Source organism: Phascolarctos cinereus, unplaced genomic scaffold (assembly GCF_003287225.1).
Source record: "Phascolarctos cinereus isolate Bilbo 61053 unplaced genomic scaffold, phaCin_HiC Scaffold_1;HRSCAF=81, whole genome shotgun sequence".
Taxonomy (NCBI): domain Eukaryota; kingdom Metazoa; phylum Chordata; class Mammalia; order Diprotodontia; family Phascolarctidae; genus Phascolarctos; species Phascolarctos cinereus.
In genome coordinates, this window is record NW_027555514.1 from 200,327,443 (window position 1) to 200,349,299 (window position 21,857).

Sequence of the window (21,857 nt, forward strand, 5' to 3'; positions counted from 1 at the left end):
CTCATGTGACTCTGAAGGAGAGGGTGAGACTGATGCCTTTGCACAGCTCTGCCTCACTTAAATCCAGTCCACTCACAAGTCAAGACAATACCCTTGTGATGTCATTGGTCCTCTTTGGAGAACAAAGGATGAACAATAATAACCATGAACCTGTAAGTGTTCTAACATTGTTTCCCATGTTAGAATGCAAATACCTAGAGGGCAGAGACACTTTTCCTTTTTTTCTTTCTATCTCCAGGACCTAACACAATACCTGGTCTCCAGTAGGTACTTAACACATGATTGATTTACTGAGTTCACACAAATGTTTTTCCAGTGATGCTATAGGGAATATGAATCTTTAATAACTACAATTTCTGAAGTATTAAACTGTGGGTGACCAAAACAGAAACATATAGGCTTCAACATATGACCAAAGGTGACTTAAATACAATGTGAAGCAGAATAGGACAATAGAAAAGAAGGCTAGATTTAGACACAGAGGGCCTGTATTCAAATCTTAGCTCTGCTATTTATTAATAGACCTCTCTTTCATCCATTGAATGAGGAGGTTGGGTTAGATAGCCCCTAAATCCTTTCTACCTCTAAATCTGTGATCTTACGATTAGAAGAGAAAATAGCAATCCAGGAAATGTGTGATGGAAAAATAGGTGGGTCAGTCATGAAAACGAGAGGGAGGGGTAGGTGCATCTGTGTCCAAAAAATCCAAAGGAAGAGTACCGCATTTTATGTTATTTAATTTTTTCTATGTCACTTATACTATTTGTGCTGCTTAGGGTGTCAACTTCAATAGATAAATTAACATTATATTTAAATGTTTGGGGCTCACAAACCACTAAAAAGTTGTTTAATAATAGCCACATTTTTTTAAAAACTATAGTCAACAAGCATTTGTTAAGTACTTACTATGTGTCCAAATAGGAGCAAAAGGGAAGGCTTAAGTACCCTTAAGGAACTTACATTCTAATGGGGGAAGACTACATATAAAAGGAAGATGAAAATACCTTGAGGGGGTAGGCCAATGGAGAAGTCCCAAGAGCAGCATCTATAGAAATGAAGAGATGGTTGGCCAGCACCCTCCTTAAATGGACCTTCTTCGAGGAGTCATCAGATCAGGAGAAGCCTCTGGGAGGAAGGTTCTTCTGAGGTGAAAATTTTAGGACAAAAATGATCTTCCAGGATGAAGAGGTTTCTGGGACATAATGGAGAGGTTCAGGGTGCAGCTTGATGAGAAATGAATAAATTTACTTAGAAGGAATTGGACTAGATAATCTCTAAGGTTTATTCCAAATCTAAATCCTTATAATCCTCAGAGGCAGCATGTTATAGTGGATTGCAGCCTGGTCTTTGAGTCAAAAATACCTGAATATGAGTCCTAGCTCTGACATGCCAGCTTTGCACCTGTGGAAAATTCACTTGGCTTTTTTGTACCTTGGTTTCATCATATGTTAATTGAGGATAATACAGCTTTCACTATGAATCTCACAAGTTTGTTGTGAAGAAACATTGTCAATCTTTAGAAGCTAAAGAAATGTTTTGATAACATAACATTTTTGCCTTATTATACAATAAAAAAAACTGATTGCTGTTTTACACTATTTATTTTTTGTATAGAGAAAAAAAAACAAACTTCAAGAATTTCACTGTCAAGGAAAAGCAAGACAAGGCATAGAACTGCAAAGGCTTCCTTTATGACAAGCCAGATAGTCCAAAGCAAGACAAACAGAGATGGTATCCCTATTTTTCATTAGTGTGACAATGAGGACTTTATACCTTATACAGTCCTTATCCCTATCCATAATGAAAATCAAAAATGGGAAATTTACAATGACATTGACACCAACTATAATAATTTCTTCCAGATTTTAAAGCCATATAAATTAATTGCTACAAAAAGAAGGCCAGAAGACTCCAGAAAACAACTTAGCAAACATTTTACTTCCTTGCCAAATACAGATGGTTGCCAAAGGTAGCACTGGATTAGAATACAACTCATCTGAAAAATCTTCTGAAGAAGGATGATAAATAATTATGAGCAGTATAATCTCATAAAGTAGAGGGAAGCAGTAGAGAGTCAACCCAGTCTAAAGAAGGCTTGGCAAGCTGTACAATTAAGCAAAATCATCCCAAGGGCATTCAAGAATGAAAGTAGAGAAATGAAAAAGATTTGCAAAGGTTATTACAACAAGCTGTTTTGTTCATCAAAGACAGTGGAACCACCACATTAGACCTGAACATTACCGTCCCTGAGGCACGTACACAGGAATTTTAAATGGCACTAAAGAAAATAAATTTGGAGAAAGCAGGCAGATCAGATCAATTATACAAGGTGCCCCAAATGTCTTAGCACAACATCACTAGGACTTCAGACGCTCTGTTATCTAGGTCTAGAGGCCATAAATTTGTGCAAAGTTGAGTGTTGATTGAATTTATATCACCCCTTTTAAATTTTAAAAATGTTTTTTGTAACTCCACCTCACTTTAATTGATTACTTGTCTCCTGTGACTTTTGTTTTTGTCCATCTCTTACTCCTATTAGAAGATCTTTTTTTTTATTACTTTATCACAAAAGGATGTAGAGAATCTTATAGCTTGGAGGGCTCGCCTAAGATTCAGTCCTTACTTTGGCAGATAGAGATACAGAATATTTGACATTCATACTTCTATAGTGACTGGCTGGGTTACTGGGGATCCTGGAGAAACAGCAGGATGAAGATCTATGGATTAATTTTAAGTTTTAAAATAAATGTATTAGGGGTAGCTAGGTGGCAAAGTGGATATAGCACTGGCCCTGGATTCAGGAGGACATGGCCTCAGACACATAACACTTACTAGCTGTGTGACCTTAGGCAAGTCACTTAACCCCACTGCCTAAATAAAATAAATGTATTGAATTTGAATTTACATCTTAGACTTCTTGTGATACATGCTTTTTTTGTCAATTTATATGATAATATATTGGCCTATTATTTTTGCATTATGTTTGTTTCTCGCTATTTGGAACCTGAAGAACTAAATATAGTGTGTCCTGTGAAGTGACTATTCTGGCATTGGGGTGGGTGTCTCTATAGAGATTGTAAAGTCCTCCTTACCCTAGTGCTGAGGCTTTTTTTTTCCCTAGCTCTTGGAAACCTGTTGTCTCTTTGGTATTACCAAATTTTTTCAACTAAAAACAAGTACCCTTAGTTGGAGAGGATAGACATTATTAGCCCCATTTTTGTATATTAGCAGATTGCGACACAAACAGTTTAAGAATCTTAGGGCATATAGCTATCTGGAATAGAACATCTCTAGAAACTATGGCACCTGACACCTAGCCTGGTGTTTGTTTGCATTTGAATGAAATGAAAGAATGGGTGAAGGAAAATAATTTTATGAACCCTTTTCTATGTACTAAGCATGGTACTAACGGCTATGGATACAAGAGAAGAATAGACAGTTTGTTTCCCTATGGAATTTATAGTCTAATGAGGGAGACAGTACAAATATGAGAGTTGTGACCAGAAAGAGACACTTTGGTTCCAGGGATAAACATCCCTGGGGCCATGAAAAAGTAGACTAACACATTCCTTCTACAAGCAATGGCAGAACAGATTTGATCTTGGTTCTAGATCTGGTAGGGGGCAGCTAGGTGGCCCAATGAATAGAGCAATGGCCCCTGAAGTAAGGAAGACTAATCTTCCTAAGTTCAAATCTGGCCTTAGACACCAAATGTATTTCCCTGGGTAAGTCACTTAAACCTGTTTGCCTCAGTTTCCTTATTCATAAAATGAGCTGGAGAAGGAAATGTCAAACCACTGTAGGATCTTTGCCAAGAAAACCTCAAATGGAGTCACAAAGACTGAACAAAAACTACATTTGGTAGGGAGGAGGTGGAAGAATATATGCAATAAAGGCAAGGCAGTAATCAGAATAAGGTTGTAGACAGGGAAGTAAAGTGAAGTGTGGCTGGGCCACCAGAAATAGTGGTAGATCACAAGCCTTCAGACTTATGGGTACATAAATACTAGAGCCCTATCAATATAATGTACACTGAGAAAATACTTTATGTATTAGCTCAGTGTATTGAACCAAATGGGAATTAAGAGTCATCTTAAAGAATAGCTGTTCACACAAAGTGGAAAAGAACAATTAGTTCCAGCATTGGTAAATATCTTACACTTCTTCTTCAGACAAAACTGCATTAACACTATCCAAGAAAAATAAAGAAAAGTTCATAGGTTATTTTAAAAAAATGCTTGAGAATTTTCCTTGATAACTTATTCCTTTGAATTCAGATCACATTTATTAAGCCTGGCCTGTATTTTGGGGAATACATTTATTTTTTTGCTAGGACATTAAAGGTGATAATCTTTATCTTGAGTGTGCTCAGGAATCAGATAAAACTGTAGTGCTTCTGACCAGATACACTTTGGTACTCATTGGTTAAGTTTGCTAGAAATTAGGTGATTATACATGCACTCTAGCACAAAGTCAGCTAGAGTCAGATGCTCTAGAACACAATGTTAGAATACCTGAATAAGGAGTTGTGCCTCAAAATGACCCTGTCAAAATTATGAATGACTGTCAAGGAAAAAAAGTTCCCCAACTTCCAGCCCAATTTATGTGTGTTCATCATCTTGAAAAAGACAAAAGGACAAAGCTATACAGCTTTTTCAAATGATTCCTGACTTTAAGATGTGTTGTAATGGAACCCAATAGGTGGTCAAAACAAAATAGCTAAAATTTGTGAAGCTTCATCATGCTTAAGGCATATCATAGCATAAGATTTTAGTGGGAAATATTCCTTAAGGACCAATCCCAGCATTTTACAAATGAGAAAACTAAGGCCAAAGGAGGTTAAATGACTTGCCCAAAGTCATATTGTGACTTTTTTTTGTCATACAGTGATGTAAGTAGTAAGAGCTAGGATTTGAAACCAGAACTCCATCACTTTTTCCACATATGCTTTCAACCCAGAGTGCTTTTCCTAAGGTCATCTCCATAACATAGTAAGGTATTAGAGGAGATTTTAGCAGAAGACTTATATGAAACAATGAGAAATCAAGACTATATATATATATATATATATATATATAGAGAGAGAGAGAGAGAGAGAGAGAGAGAGAGAGACATAATATATAATAAAGTACTGTATTAAGTTGTAATAATAATTCACATTTAAATAGTACTTTCATATTTGTGTAAAGGTAAGGTGATTGAGTTAAACAAATGACCACACCCCATTTAACATAAGTGATAAGATGCTTAATCAATTAGTGGATCTCAATCCTAAGCCAGTGTGAAAAGTCTTTGGAACCTATTAGATGAATCTAAATGACTGAAAAGTGTGTTCTAATTTGTTGAAGGATTTGATGAAGCATCAAAATAGCTGGAATCTGCAAGTTCTAAGCGAGAGCTGAGCCTGGAGAGATAGCATTTCAGCAAACTTCTGAGAAGGAACTGCCTGAGTAAGGAGACGCTTCCACCTAGGTCTCTTCAAACCCCTTCCCCCAGTGCCAGGACCTTTTGAACTTTGAAGGGTCCTAAGGATGTTGGGCTTCCCATTACCCCATCAGTGTTCTAGTGGCAACCCTGAAACATCTGATTGCAGTGTGCTTTAGTTCCACAAGGAGCCCAATGAAGAAGCTACATCATGCTGAAAGGAAATTTCTTGAGCACCCCAGGAATGAAAGAGGACTTCCAGCAACCAGTATATGAGTTACCCCTTTACCATATATATTCTCCGATTGAGCCCACTTTACCCCAGACTCTATATGTGCTTGTAGGAAAGTGTGTTACAGACTTCTGGGGTGGGAATATTTTATACCAATTATTCTTGCTGAACCACCCCTTTCTAAAAGTAAATACCATCTTTGTGTGCTCTCCCTAGCTTCCCAAGGTTCAAAGAGAAAGAGCAACTGGTCAGATCTAAGTGGTTCTACTATCTTCCAACCTTGAGAATCTTGACCTTCCTGTTCCAAAATGCAGGTACCTGTGGGGGGTTGTACCTTAGTAGGACCATTATAAAGAAAAGGGGGTCAGATAGAGATGATTAGGAAGGAAGAAAAACATCCCAATTCAAACAAATCGAGTAAAAAAAAACAAAAAGGAAAACCTCTTTAAATGAACGGAAAAGGGTGGGGAAAGAGGTGATAAGTTAACAGACAAAAGTATGATGCAATACTTCATAGAGAGGAATGAGAAGCCCACAAGACACCTTGTCTAGGTTTCTAATTTGTTGGTCAAGTTCTTCCTCTTGCTCCTCTGCTTTCTCCTTCTCCCTCGCCCAAATCCAGACGAACCAGTATGTGTCTATTTCTTTAAATAACAGGTTAGGAGGTGTTGGAAAGCTGCTGCTAGAGACTTGGAAGAAAGGGGATCTGGAGAATAATAGCAACTTAATTTCGGTCGAAAATGACTATCAACGGGAAGCGTTTGGGTGTAATATTTCGATTCTGTGAAAGAAGCTGGTGGAGCTCCAGGTCACAGAGCTCCTATGACAAGAAGGAACGGATGAGATACGGAGAAAAGGTAAGGGAATGAAAGGGCTGGGGGACCCGGAGGGCAGGAGGACAGGAGGGAGAGCCCGAAGGAGGCAGCGGGTGGCGAGGGGCGGGCAGGCCATTGGGCCGGGCTGGGGAGGGGGCGAGGGGTGGGTGGGGCGGGGGCGGAGCTCAGGTGGTGTTGATACACAAAGGAGAGCTCTGGGCGGCTGTCTCCTCCCTCCCGCTGACGTAGTCTCTTACTTTCGAGTCTATAACCCGGAGCTCGGAGAAATTCTTCAGAGCCGCGCGACGTTGTTTCCGAGCTTGTCCGTGTTACGGGGGAGTCCACCTCGGCCCCGCCGTCCACCACGCGTCCGCCCAGCCCCGCCAACACCTACCTACGCTCCGTTTTCTTTCTGGACCGCTCGGGATTTGGGTGGGGACTCAGGATTTTTTTTTTTCCGCTCGATTCTTGTTTTGGGCCGTTTGTAGTTCTTTGTGTTACGGTTTGGGGTTTCATTGAGAATTAATTGGCGAAACCATTTCGGTGAGATTTGGAACTAGAGAAAAGAACCCCCGAAATCATCTAAGGTAATAACCCCTAGCTGAATCATCTCTGAAGGAGGCAGAGTTGGGGGGGGGGAGAAGGGTGTGAGTGGGAGGGTCGAGGGAAGCCTGGGGAATCTCGCCTTCGGCGTCTGCCTGTCGGCGGTCATTGTTGGGCCTCTTCCTGGCCGGCGGGCGGGCGTTGGTCGCCGCGGAAGGCCGGCAGCCCGAGGCTCGCGAGCCTCTGGGCGCTGGGGGGGAGGGGAGAAGCGGGGAGGCAGCCGCCGCCGCTGCTGCTGCATCTTTTTAAGGGAGGGGGAGGGGAGTCCCGAAGCTAGTGATCCCTCTGGAGCGGTCTTGTGACTAATTTGCATTTATCATTTTAAATCCTGGGGCCCCAGGTTCTATGGGCAGTTGGGGAATAGAGGTTTGGGCGAGCGATAGGAAATGCAGGTCGGAGGATGTGTGACAATCGACGATCAATATTGCATCAGTTTCCTGGCGTAGAAAAGGCCTGGCCGGGAAGCTGTCGTGTTTGAACCCTGTTCCTGTAAATGTGTAAACAGACGGGGCCTTTACTGCCTGTGTAGCTCGGGAGTTATTTTGTTTGAGCATTTTTTCATTATTAAAAAACGAATGGGAACTTTTGGTTAGTTGATTTTTTGAAAGTAAATTATATTACCATAGATTATACTACAATCTTACACATGTTCCCAGCAAAGTACGTGGGGGGTGGGGTGGGTTGGAACATCATAAAGTAGATGGTTAGAGGCCACCAAAATTGCAAACACCTAAGACAGTATGAAATGTGTGTTTCACACACCCCTTATATATCGATGTCCAAGGGGGAGAATAGGGGGGAAAAAACCCTCAAAAACCCAAGAGTACTTCTTGGGCAGATCCAGTTTGGGTTGATGTAATTATAAAATTCCGCATGAGCATGAGGGTATTGCCTTTTTGAGGATGAATCATATTAGTGTGTAGTGGTGGGAGATTATCTTTGTTCTCCTCCATAGACTGTGTCTTGTACTTTTCCTCTCCCTCCTCGAGCTCCCCCGCCCCTCTCTCTTCTGGTACTTTTCCACTCCTCTGGCTGAGGATGAATCAGCCCTGATGAGCTTCCCCGGCAGCGGCGGCTGCAGCAGCGGCAGCAACTTGCCACGTGACCCAGCCTAGGAGACCACTGCAGTATTGACGTTTCCCTTTTACCTTCCCCAGCCCGGGCAAGTGTGCGCTGCACCCAGCCGCAAAGGACAAAAGGAGCTGAGCTGAACCTTTGAGTTGATTCCATAAACAGAGGGAGCCGAACTTAAGGGACCACTGACTTCGTACAAAACTAAGACAGGTTCCTCTACACTCTCCTCGCCCTACATCCTATCATGACTAAAGCAGAAATGGGCAGGTTTAACATTTCTCCAGATGAAGACAGCAGTAGCTACAGTTCCAACAGCAATGATTTCACCTATTCATATCCCACCAAACAAGCTGCTATGAAGAAGAGGTCAGGAGAACTTCAACATTTTTCTTTCTTTTCAAAATGCCTTTCCAGGGATTCTTGTTTGAGAAGTTCCATAAGGAGGGATATGGGAATTCACTTTCCCATAGTGAAATTTAGTACAGAGAAAATATTTGTCTTTTTTTTTAATCTTCCCCTTGAAGTAACTGTTTGCATGAATGATCTACATAATATTTTTGTGTTAAATAAAAAATGTTCTGGCATATTTGGGATGGTTGGTTGTTACAAAACAATCTCATTTCAAATAATTTTTCTTGCAGCCATTATGTGGACATGGATCCTGAAAATCAAAACTTTTTGCTTGAATCGAATTTGGGAAAGAAGAAGTATGAAACAGACTTTGTAAGTTAAAAGCAATAGAAAAACTATGTGTCATTCTGGGCAAAAAAAACCAATAGCTTTATACTTAGATTTCAAAGTTTTAGTGCTATTTTTCTTTTTTAATTTGGTTTCTATTTTTCCTCTGAATTGACAGCATCCAGGTACGACTTCTTTTGGTATGTCAGTATTTAACCTGAGCAATGCTATTGTGGGCAGTGGAATCCTTGGGCTTTCTTATGCCATGGCTAACACTGGAATTGCCCTTTTTGTGTAAGTATCTATAAAAAAAGCATATTCAGTTATGTTGCATAATTAACATAATAAACTTTTTGTAGTTTCATTTAAAAGGATCTGAAGATCCTTTGAAAAAACAAAAATATCTTTTTTATTATAATGATGTCCCAGTACTTGTATAAGGTGGTTTAAGTTAGAGTATGTTCTAGTTATTGAAGGCATAAGTCCAGAATATATAATACATCTTTGGACTTTATTATGCTGTTGCTATGTTTGTTTATTCCTGTTTTTTCTAGTCAAATGTATTAACCATGTATTAAGTTTTTTAAGAAATGGACTACTTTTAATGAGCAAGATGTGATCATATTTACACATCTAGACAGCTTTAAATGAAATATTCTAGTTTTTTTCAATACGATAGAATTTGTTCTGATTGTTTGGAGACTGCCACCTTTTGTCAGAATAGATAGTGAATGTGTAATTGACTTTATCTTAAGGTTGTCCCAGTTGGAATCGGCTGTTTCTGAATGTTAGAGGTGGAAGGGGCTCTAGAGATTGATCTATAGCCTAAAATCCAGAGGAGTAAAGTGACTTGGTTTTTGTAACTTCTACAATATGTATTTGTCTTATTGTTTCAAACAAGTGTTCTTGTAGTTTGACCATAAACACTATGACACGGTCTTCTTGTGTTTTCTATTTGATTGGAAAATATGTTTTGAACAAATTAACTTTTGCAAAGCTGTGCTTTGTGTTAAAATTTCACTGGCCTAAAACTTTCTATTTGATTGGAAAATATGTTTTGAACAAATTAACTTTTGCAAAGCTGTGCTTTGGGTTAAAATTTCACTGGCCTAAAACTCAAAACACCCTAAACTCTAAGAGTCTCTTGATTTCATTAGGGGCATACCACAGTTTAAGATCGTCTGGTAGGTATTCTAAATAGAGAGGAGCAAGGAGGAAAAAAAAAGCCCCAAACCTTATATCATAAAGTTTGTCACTTGCTAAATGCTTCTTTGCCCTTTTCAGAGCATCATATTTGTAACTATATAATTGTTGGCACTTCGATTTATTTTAGATGACATCATTGTTATATATTGATCTCTTGTGGTACTTAGAAGGGGGAGGGGGTGTGTGTGTCCCTGTCCTTGTCTATCTGTATGGGTGGATATGCTGGTGGGTGGATGTACATACCTGTGTGTATATACATAATGCAGTGCTCAAAGTCTGATTGGGTAATCTGCACTCTTATATAGTCTTGGTGACTATAAAAATATGATTTGTATTGCCAGTGAAGTTGTTACATTTCAAAATGAAAACCGAAAATAAAAACCATTTGGAAAACAAATCACTTTATATTTTGTACTCTTATAAAATTTATCTCTTATTTAGTGGTTCAGGAATGATAGAATTTCAAAAACATCTAAAAATATATTGAATCAGTGAGATTGAGTGGGTTCCCCTCAATTTTGAAAAATATAGATTCATAACCAGCTCTTTGGGATTGCATAAGTCAAAGGAAACAGATTTCCATCATACCTACTTTAGTAGTCTGTTTAGAAAGTCTGTTTTGACTAAACTGTTGTCCCTGGTTTTTGCTCTCAAGGAAGAAGTAGGGGACATTAAGAAAGTTCTTTGTCAAATTCAGTGCTAAAGTTCCTTCTTCAGCATTTTTTCCCCCTGCCCAATCAAGTGAAGGGGAAGAGGAAGGATTTGGGCAAATGGCAATATCATGGACAGTCTTTACCTTGATAAATTTTAGTTTGAGTTCCAGGCACAAATAAGACTCATTCTTACTGCTGGAAAAAGTGAATATATAATTCTCAAGGACAGTATTAAGTTTAGCACGGAAAATATAACCAGTCCTATCTTAAGGACTGCAAAAATCTCCCATTAATGGGTATCTTATTTCTTGTATGTAATTGGTATGTGTGTGCAAGCATGCGTCACTCACATATATGGATAAAAGAAGTGTACTTGTTTTGCCAAATTCTGTACAGTATGTAAATATGATTATACTTTTTGATTAGCTGACTGAGTGTGCTTTCTTTTACCAGAATTCTTTTGACGTTTGTGTCAATATTTTCCCTGTATTCTGTTCATCTCCTTTTGAAGACAGCTAATGAAGGAGGTATAGTAGAATTATTAATTTTTTTCAAGGTAATTATAGCTATTCTTTGTTAAAATATATATTTATAACTCTGTGTTTAAATTTACAGGGTCTCTATTATATGAGCAGTTAGGACATAAAGCATTTGGTATGGCTGGAAAACTTGCAGCTTCTGGGTCCATTACAATGCAAAACATTGGAGGTAAGGGCTCTAAAAAGTCATTTAAATCTTGCTGTGTTCTAACTGAAATTGGTTTAACCTCCTTGGTAGAGCTGTCCTTTGCTTTCCTTCCCTCCTCCTCCCCACCCCAGTTTATGGCCTAGCACACCTTTCCTCGGTATTTGAATATCGACACCGTTTGATGACTTGTACCCTATAGTAGATTCCTAGACATGTAATGGTATAATTTTGTTTTCCTCTAGCTATGTCAAGCTACCTCTTCATAGTGAAATATGAATTACCATTGGTGATCCAGGCATTAATGAGCATTGAACACAATAAAGGGTAGGTGTTAAGATAACTTATAAGAGAACCATTATAGACTTAAAAAGAAAAATCAACATAGAGATTTGGATTTTTTTAAAGTTAAAAATGTAGTATGTAAAATTGCAGGAATTGAGTCTGGTTTTACATTATATTTCCTACTAAGCTCAGATGAAACTTTAAGTTTTATTGTTTTGACTCACAAGTTTACTCTTATTACCTGTAGCAAGTCTCCAGTTTCTTTGGCTGGTATTAAAATGGCTATGCATGTGCAGAACCTGATTTTAATAACACTTAACAAGTTGAAAACAATGGAAAATTCAAACTAAGTGCATTTTTAGGGCCCAGATATATTTTAATGCTTGTCCACAAGTTATCACATAATTACTAGTATTAATTTCCATGGTAAAATGCCATTTCTGTTTAGGCATCATTACTTTATGGGATAGATAAATTTCAGCAAAGATGGCTATAACATGAACATTTATGATTTACCATCTAATTTCCATGAGGAAATTGGATATGGTCTAGAAAAGCCCCCTAGTAGATTGAACTGAAATGAGTTGAGAACTTTTAATCCGCCACTTAATTGTATGGATAATAAATTCACCCTAGTTCTTAGACTCTAACTTTTTTCTGTTGTGGTAGTTGTCATATAAGCTAGACAACACTATTTTAATAGGTACTTCATATTATATGTATTCTAGCACACAAACTAAATCCAACACAGTGTTTAAGTTTGAAGTTTTTGATTGTCCAAAGTAATATGCTGCATAATCAGTTCTCTAGAATTTGAAGTTGTGAAAAATGAGAATATCAGGAATGGCAGTCTTGTTAGGTGCTGATTATTGCTATGGAGGACTGCCTCTTCTAGTAAAATTGTTTTGCTTGTGTTATCTAAAGTGCACATGGGAAGAATTTTTTTTTCTCTGAGTAATACATTCTGTGTTAATATTCTGTAAGATTTAAATATTTGAAAAGATAGGCAAGTGGTAAATTTTCAGAAACTTGAGTTGTTAACCTAAGTCTTGAAATAAGTTTTCTATGATATGCTAACATCTCAAGAGAGAGAAATAAAATTCTTGGAATGATATAGGATAATACAAGCTGAGTCTGAGTATTTTTTTTTTAGTTAAAAAAATTAAGTTATTGAAAGAATTTTCTGATGCTCCAATAGAAATGTGACAACCCATAGTATACAGTAAACAGATCTAATATAAATTTTTCCTATAAGCTTAGGAAAAATTTTATGCTGTTTGAGTTAAGAGTAAGCCTCTCAATAGTTTGAGCTCTTGCTTCATGCTTATGTATACCTTTTCCCCGAGTGTGGAAATATTTTCTTGTTGAAATGTTTGGGTTTATTAGTTAACAAATGAAAGATTCTTGTAAATGAAAGTCTTTTAAGATTACTTATTTCCAACTTCAAAAATGGCAGGCCAAAGTAATGACAAGGTTGGTGTATAATCTTCTGTAAAAGTGCTTGAAGATAGCTTAACAGTGCTGCTTTGTTTGTGGCGTTAGTATCAAGCCTTTAAGGAACATTTTATGTTATGAATTAGTTGGCAGTGCTCCCAGAATAAACAGCGGGACAAAAGTTGTACTGTTAACCCTCTTAGTTTCAGACCCAGTTTCTCAACTAAGTGAATATAGTCCTCTATTACAGCGAAGTATAGTAATTATTTTTTCTTCCCTAGAATAACTTTCCCATAATGCCTTAAAGGAACAGGCTTTTCCAAACTTGTCCTTCAGGTTTTTTCTTTTAAAGTTCACAAAATTGAGGTAGGCATTTTGTTTTAAAGGAGCCAGATGAAAAAAATATTCATTTGTGACCAGTTTTGAACATTACTGTTTTCTTTTTATTCAGAGAGTGGTACCTGAATGGTGACTATTTAGTTTTGCTGGTATCGTTGGTGCTCATTCTTCCTTTGTCATTGCTGAGAAATCTAGGTAAGTAATCCTAACTTAAACACTTAGGAAAATCATTAGTTATAAATTGTTTCTGGTACCTAGAAACAGCCCTGTCACTTGGAGAAGGTGGAGAGGGATTCCCAGGAAAGCCTAGCATCTGACTAGGGATTCGTAGTATGTTAAAGATCAAGATTGGACCAGTTTTGGGGCTTTGAAAGATTAGTGCTACTGGGTGGTGTATAAGAGAAGACTTCAGTCAATTTTAGGATGCTTTTCTCTTCAGTGTTTAGTTTTAATAATATTTGCTTGGCAGGTTTCATAAGAAATGCTACTCCCTAGTCCTAACCACATTTCAGTTTTTATCTTGAAATTGAGTTGTTTGCAGTTTAGAATTCTTAAACTATAGCCTCTTAATTTTGAAAACACTGCTCACATAACTAAGTTACATTTGTTAAGACTCTTGGGTTTCAGATCCAGTTTCTAAACTAACAAAATATATCCATGTTTTAGTGAACTCTAGTACTTAGCCTTTTCACAAATAGCAAAAGTAAGGGGTTATTTTTTTTTGGTTAAAGATTTTTTTATCTTAGAAAATACCTTTGTCTGAAACACATCTCCTCTAAAGGTTCATTTCCTTCTCCATGCCCTTGCAGGATATCTAGGATATACAAGTGGCTTTTCCTTACTGTGTATGGTGTTCTTTCTGATTGTGGTAGGTATAATTTTATTTTTGAGCTGCATCATGTATGGTATCACTTTTCAGATGGGGCTGCTTTATGATGTTTTGTCATGTATAGAGTAACAAAAATATAAAACCTCTATAATTTTATTGTTAGGTGATGTGCAAGAAATTTCAAATTTCTTGTCCTTTTGAAGCTACACTGATGAATGAGACACTAAATAGCACGGTGATGCACTTGACAGCAACTTTTACATCTTCACCAGAAACCTCTTTTAACATGACTAGTGATGACTCCTGCGAACCACGGTACTTTATCTTCAACTCACAGGTAACTTTCTGTAATTTTTTTCTTTCTTAAAAGCCTGAGTATACAGTTAAGAGAGCAATAAAATCTTTTGACTGAAACTATATTTATCAGAAGAGTAAACATGGTTGTATAGTTTAAATAATGATTAGATAAACTAATTAGTTATTGAGAATTGTATAGAAAGCATTGTTGTTTTTTTTTTAAATAAATACAGAGGATTAGAAATTAGAAAAATTAGGCTGTCACCTACATAGTAAACAAGTTGGAAGGATAAGGAATTCTAGAGTTTTGTGAATAAGAAAATAAATTAAGCTTTGTATTTCCTCAGTAGCTATTGATGAGCTAATCACATCATTATGTTCGGTCCTCTTATATTTGCTTTTCAGACTGTCTATGCTGTGCCAATTCTGACATTTTCATTTGTCTGCCATCCTGCCATTCTTCCTATTTATGAAGAACTGAAGGGGTAAGCATTTTATGTATTTGATACTGATTTGTTACACGCAAAAGTGGAAAAATGGGAAAAGGTAACCTACTGTGCATTTTTATTGCTAAAGATCTATCTGCATGTTTCCTTTCAATTAAATAGCCGAAGTCGTAGAAGAATGATGAATGTGTCCAAGATTTCCTTTTTTGCCATGTTTCTCATGTACCTGCTTGCCGCCATCTTTGGATACTTGACATTTTACGGTAAATAATGTCCAGTTTACAATTAAAAAATCATTGATTAGTTAACAGTGAAATTGATCCTTATTTATAGTCCAGCATCAAAAAATACAGCGTTCAAAAGTCCCACCACCCCAAAGAGAAATAAATTTTAAAGCTAAGAACTTGCATTACTGGATCTACTGCAGAATAATAAAATCCCACTCAGAAAAGATCTTAGAAGATGTCTGATCTAATCCCTAATTTCCCTGTATCATGCATGAATGTACTGAAGGTCTCCAATAAGCTCTCTCCTGCTCTGCTAGTCATGGAGCATCCTAATTACCCAGCAAATCAGCTCATTCCATTTTTGAATAGCTGATTATTAAGAAGCTCTTCCTTATTATATTGCCCTAAAATTAGGGAGGGTGGACCTAGTAGTAACCCCTTTCACATGAACATAGAATAAATCTAATCCTTCTTTCACATGACATTTTTGTCATGTTTGAAGGTGCATGCCTAAAATAGGTTTGGTTTTTTTCCTCTTGGATAATATAATTTATCCTGCAATTTAGACCCTACAGATTTAGTGTATTATCCTTTTGCTAACAGTCAAATTAAATAGAATCCCTTTTAAATTAAAGGGACTTTTTCCAACTCAGCTTAGCTATACTTCCACCCTTCACTCCCCTCCCCCCCCAAAGTACTTTAAGCCAAGCATTAAGATTTAGCCACTTGGCTCCTGTTGTTTTTAATGGAATTCATGTGGCTAAATCTAAGCTTGATTCTTTGAAAATGTGCCACTTAATGTTTTTTTAATTGTATTAACTACATAATTCCGGATTAATCTTATTGGCCTCTTACAGCCCTGTTTTGTGAGTAGCTACCAACTTTTGGGGCCAAATACTGCTCAGTTACTTGTCCACAGATCCTGTTGAAGTCATTTCGAGCATCTAATGGACAGATTTATTCTTCTGAAAACACATCATGACCTAAGTTTGTTTCATCTTCCTCATAGGACATGTTGAACCAGAACTGCTTCATACTTACTCTGCAGTCTTGGGTACTGATATTCTTCTTCTCATCGTCCGTTTGGCAGTATTGATAGCTGTTACACTGACAGTACCTGTAGTGATTTTCCCAGTAAGTATTGTTGAATCAGTAATGTAATCATGAATCTCTTTTTATGTGAACTTGAGCTTTTTGGTGTGGCTTTTCTCCCTTTTAAATACGTAAGTTAAACTGTTAAATATTCCCAAGTTTTTGCTATTTTGCTTTTACAAAGACTTTTTAAAAAAAACAAAACTATAGACTTCTCAGCCTGAGGCATTTTTGTATGATCAGAAACAAGGCAAACCTCAAGTTTCCGAGGGAGCAAAAAGATTGGAAAAGTAGTTAATATTTTCATTTTCTCTCATATTCCTTTGATTTCATTTTGTTCTACTAGCTTATTTTTTCTACTAGCTTATTTGTATTTCTGCCAATTCTCTTTTTCCTTTCGTGTATAGATTCGGAGTTCACTCATTCAGTTGTTGTGCCCAGCAAAGGATTTCAGCTGGTGGCGTCATAGTTTTATTACTGTGTCCATCTTGGGATTTACCAATTTGCTTGTCATCTTTGTCCCAACCATTAGAGATATCTTTGGTTTCATTGGTAAGTTTTAAAATAAATCGGTTCAGCATTTTTTAGTTACCAGAAAGTGTGATTTTGATAACCACTCGACATGCTAATACTTAATTTATGGACACTTTGTTTTTGTAAATAGGTGCCTCTGCTGCTGCCATGTTGATTTTTATTCTGCCTTCTGCTTTTTATATCAAACTGGTAAAGAAAGAATCAATGAAATCTGTGCAGAAGATTGGGGTGAGTAAGGAAAAAATAATTTACCCAATACTAGTTGCTTATAGCCGGACTGATTGATCCAAAATAAAATGAAGCTATTTGAAGTGATATTAATTTAATTTGTTGGTTGCAGCCAGTTCATTGGAAAAGCTCAAATGTGTGTTTCTCTTATTCTGTCATACTGTTATTACTTCTAGGTAAAATAATTGGTTCATTGGCTTGCATCCTGTAACCAGCCATAACCTTAGATAGTTGAAAGGAATGGTTTTATAAAAGAGTGAATAGAGTGTTAGCAATCATAAAGAATTGTTAGGATAAAGTCATTTAACTTTGCCTCTGAGAACATGGTTTAATTTTTGTTTTTCAAAATTTCCTCATCTGTTCTGTAGATTATTGTAGTTCTCAAAAGTATGATTTATTGGCAATTCAAAGTTTATATGGTGATGAGTTCTTAAGGCCTCCTGAGGATGTTAAAATTTTATTAATTAGTTAAAGCTTTTTTTTATGGTATTGTAGAAAATTATAGAAATGTTTCTAGCAGTGATAACCAGATCCCTTTTTAGTAGATTTCACTTGATAAGGATATCTCTAGATTTACTGACCAATTTTTGAATTAATGTTCCTTTATTCTAGGCTGTATTCTTCTTGCTAAGTGGCATTTTTGTAATGATTGGAAGCATGACTTTGATTGTTCTTGATTGGATCCACAATGCCTCTTCAGATGGCCATTAGCTGTCATAATGGCGAACTTGAATACCAGTCAACTCTCTACTAAAACGGAACTTCACTTATGTTTGCAGTTTCACTTCCTTTTGCAATGCAGATTTTTTGCTGGTTATTTCCTGTGCAGAATTAATGAACTCTTTAAGAAGCTGTTCTGCCTGAAAGAAATGGAAATTAACAACATACCACATGAGTCTCCTGCTAGGGGAAGTGACAATTTTATTCCATTCCAGAGAATGGACAACTTTAACTTTTATCAAGCCACATGTTTGGCTTTTTTTCATTGTTTAACTTGGATATTTTATGATTTTACTTGAATGTGCCTAATGGAACCATTTGATGTAAGAAATAATTATTAATTTGCAGTGAAGTGTTGAAATAACCATTAGAGAGAACACTATTATTTTTTGTACCAAAAATACAAAGACTTCAAAAGCACTATTTTACTTTTAAGAAATTGCTTTTTTGAACTTTATCCAGATAAGGTCAGTAGACCAAATAAAAACATTTCATTAGTGTTTAAAACTATTAGTATTATGAATTAACTTGCCTTTTTATAGGCATAATAAGCCAAATACTTTTTTAATCCAAAACAAGTAATTTTTAAAGAAAATTATACATTCAAACCAATGCGAACAAAGATATATCATTGACTAGAAACATAGATTTCATTCAAATCTCCATTAATTAAAAAGTATAATTAGTAAACATTTGTTAATTGATGTTCTATCCCAAATCAGATATTAAGTCTATTTTTTGTGTTCCTTCTTCCTGTATCTCCCATACCTGGAAGATTCAAATTATGAAATTTTTAAAGACTTATCCCCATTAAAATGGAAGGTGATGAAACAAATATCTCTATGGTAAATAAAGAACTAATATATAGAATTTGAGGTACCAAATAGTGCAATTGGGTAAAACAGGGTTTATTCAGTTGCACCACCTATTTCTAGAGTTACGTTGACAGCTATGGTTAGGTTTTTCAGTCAACTGAAAATTCATTTGCTCTTTGCAAATGACTTACAGCAGTGGATGACTAGGATCTGCTTGCTTGTAGGTGTTAACCATTGTATTCAGAAACTTCTGAACTAACAGGATTTCTCATTATCCACTATTGGAAGTGTGAATTACTTGATTAATGATTGTTTAGTTCTATTCTTGTCTTATCTACACTAGAGGCCTAATACCTGTGTTATACTAGTATTTGGTCTATGATACAAGTTCTCTTTGTACAGACAATTAGGATACTCATGCAGTGATGCTTCTTTAAACTCATATGCACTGGATCGTCATCTCATACTTGTTCACTTTAGAATTGTTTATGTCTGATCAATGGCTAAAGAAACTAGTGCAGTGTGAGTATAAAGAAGCTCTTGTGGTTCTGCATGTTCACTTGTTTCATTTTGATCCCAGTTAGAGAAAAATGTGAATTTAAACCTGGCTTCTAAGAGCGCATTTATGGTGTGTTAAGGTGTATGGTGAATATGTTATCAAACAATTGTGGTACTATACTCATTTGGCATAATGTCTAGAAACCTGAATTTATGTAATTCTATTAGTGGTTGGGAGAAGCAAATGTTGTGATTATCTGACTGAAAAATTTTCTCTTGAACTGAACTATGTTCAGTTCTGGGAAAGAGTCAGAATTTGGCAGGCATGGTTTATGTCATTCAGCATTCTTATGTATTCTGTGTGACTGGTAAGGTTATGGACCACAAACATCTATAACTTATAGATCTCATGCAACTGGAAGATAACCAGTAGTGATATAGCGAATGAGACCAAGGGTTAATTTTGTATTTAAAGTTAGTAGGTACAATCTAGAGAATATGCACTGTTTTGTTTTATATATTTTTGAGTGGGCCATCACTACTCTGTGTGGTTTCCAGAGCCCAACTCTGTTCAAACCAAGTTCAAACCAAGCATCATTGGCATTCCTCTTTGAGCTCTTGGAAATAATTGCAAAATTAGCACCTGAAAATTGTAGAGGAATGCCATGTGAATATTTTTTTTTTTTACATATCTCATACTTAAATCAATGAGATCATTTTAGGGTTTTTTTTTTCCCCCAGCAAAATACAGAAAAAAATAACAATTCCTTTTCTTACAACAGAAGGATGTTAGAAGTCTCCCCCATCATCTTTGGCTGTTACCACTTGGCTAGGCTGTACTCCAATGCATGATTTTTCCTACAAGTTAACCTGTCTGCCTTTGAGGTTCCTAAAACATATCCTCATTAATGAGCAATCTTCAGTATTAAACCACTGTCTTGTCACCTTGTTTTTGCATTACTGTCTTCCACAGATATTTCAGTCATAACTGTAATATAATTTATAGAACAACATTAATCCATTAAAGCTAACATATTTTTCAATATTTATGATACTCTGTACATATATCATGTGTCGGTATATATTTGTAAATAGGTTGTATATAATACAGGTTCAGGTATTGGGTTTAAATGTACATACTCTTCTTAGTTTATTCCTTCTTTACGATGGTATGCCTCTGTAAGTATCGTCCCCCTAAAAATTGGCATAGGGACAATTACAATGACATGAGCTACCAAGTTGTGTAAGAACACGTACTAAAACTTAAATTGTATTTGCAATAAACAAGCCTCTTTTAAATCAAAAACCTTCAAGAAATTAAAATAGAGCAGATTCATTTTTGTTTAATGGAGGTTTTATTTTTTAACATGCAGTAGTTACAAGTGTGATCTGTTGAAAAAGGCCTTCCTACCCAGGTGTTAAAAATCTGTACATATTGTATATACTCACTGTACTGTAAGGTCCAACAATTCAGGTATGGTTTGTTGGCAAAGAGTGCTTCACCGTTTCAATGAAACATTGTATGTTTTAAATAAACTAAAATAAATATGTGCTTAATCGGCAAATATGTTTTATTTTGGTAGGAATGGGTTTGTCAGGATATTAATATATCTAATTTGGTTGTAGATTTTTAAAAATCTAGTTTTTATCGATGCCTTTTTAATTGTAATTTCCAAATATATTCTTCCTTCTTTTCCCCCATCCCACATCATTTGTTGTTCATTTGTTTTAGCTGTGTCTGACTCTTTGTGACCCCTTTTGAGGTTTTCTTCACAAAGATAATAGAGTGGTTTACCATTTCCTTCTCCAGCTCATTTTACAGATGAGGAAACTGAAGCAAATGGGGTTAAGTGACTTGCACAAGGGTCACATAGCTAGTCAATGAGGCCAGATTTGAATTCAAAAGGAGTCTTCCTAACTCCAGACCTAGCTATCTTTCCATCACTTGTAGCAAGGGGGGGGGGGGGAAGAAAACTAAAACTGTTACTGGAAATGTGAATTACTTGATTATCTACTGTTGAATTAATTTCTGTAGACCTAATGCCCATTCTATGGTTTATGATAAAAATTCTGTTTGGCAGCTGGCATAGTTCATCTTCAAAGCATGTACTTTCATTTGTCATTATGTACTTTTTCTTTTATGTCTGATAAATGGCTAGCTAAAGAAATTAATTGTTAGCAGATATGTTTAAATCACATGTGATACACCATACCTATTGTCCACTGTCACTGTAGTGCAGGGAGGAAAGTGTATTGAGCTTGGGCCAAACTTGTTCCTAATAACAGTGGTTCAGTTTCTTATTTATGTTTTACATTGCAATTGTTTGTTTTCCTGGTTGTACTTACTGGACTCTGCATCAGAGCACATAAATGTGACACTATGCTTCTGAATTTTAATTACAGTTTCTTATGCCATAGTAATTTTTATGTGCCACAATTTGTTTAACCTTTCCTAATTGACAGGCACATTCTCTATTTGTAGTTCTCTGCTAAAAGTGACTATATTTTGCTATACAAGGGGCTTTCTGTATTTTGTATTGGCATGTATCCATAAAAGTGGGGTTTCTAGAATTAAAGGCTGTGGACGTTTTAGTCACTTTTTAAGCATGCTTCCAAATTGTCAGGCTGCCTCTACAGACTTTATTAAGCCAAGGAATATTTACTGAGAAGATATAACAAAAACTAAAGTATGAAAATATCCCCCCAGATCTTCCTTCCACACTTTCCTCTATTTATGTATATTC

General features: G+C 36.4%; 1 protein-coding gene across 2 annotated transcripts; it reads left to right on the plus strand.

The window, feature by feature from the left end:
- The first annotated feature begins 6,217 nt into the window (after positions 1 to 6,217).
- SLC38A2 (solute carrier family 38 member 2) lies at positions 6,218 to 20,670 on the plus strand. 2 transcript variants are annotated; one of them, XM_020973699.2, is made up of 16 exons: positions 6,218 to 6,513; positions 8,232 to 8,514; positions 8,790 to 8,871; positions 9,005 to 9,120; positions 11,139 to 11,212; positions 11,301 to 11,393; positions 11,615 to 11,696; positions 13,540 to 13,622; positions 14,237 to 14,295; positions 14,420 to 14,593; positions 14,959 to 15,038; positions 15,162 to 15,262; positions 16,236 to 16,360; positions 16,726 to 16,870; positions 16,983 to 17,080; positions 17,693 to 20,670. In XM_020973699.2, the coding sequence occupies exons 2-16, from the start codon at positions 8,393 to 8,395 to the stop codon at positions 17,789 to 17,791; spliced, it is 1,533 nt and encodes a 510-aa protein (XP_020829358.1). In that variant the 5' UTR covers positions 6,218 to 6,513; positions 8,232 to 8,392; the 3' UTR covers positions 17,792 to 20,670. The 2 variants fall into 2 exon arrangements, with proteins under 2 accessions (XP_020829358.1, XP_020829357.1); XM_020973698.2 differs by lacking the exon at positions 6,218 to 6,513 and adding an exon at positions 6,720 to 7,058.
- The last annotated feature ends 1,187 nt before the right edge of the window (positions 20,671 to 21,857 follow it).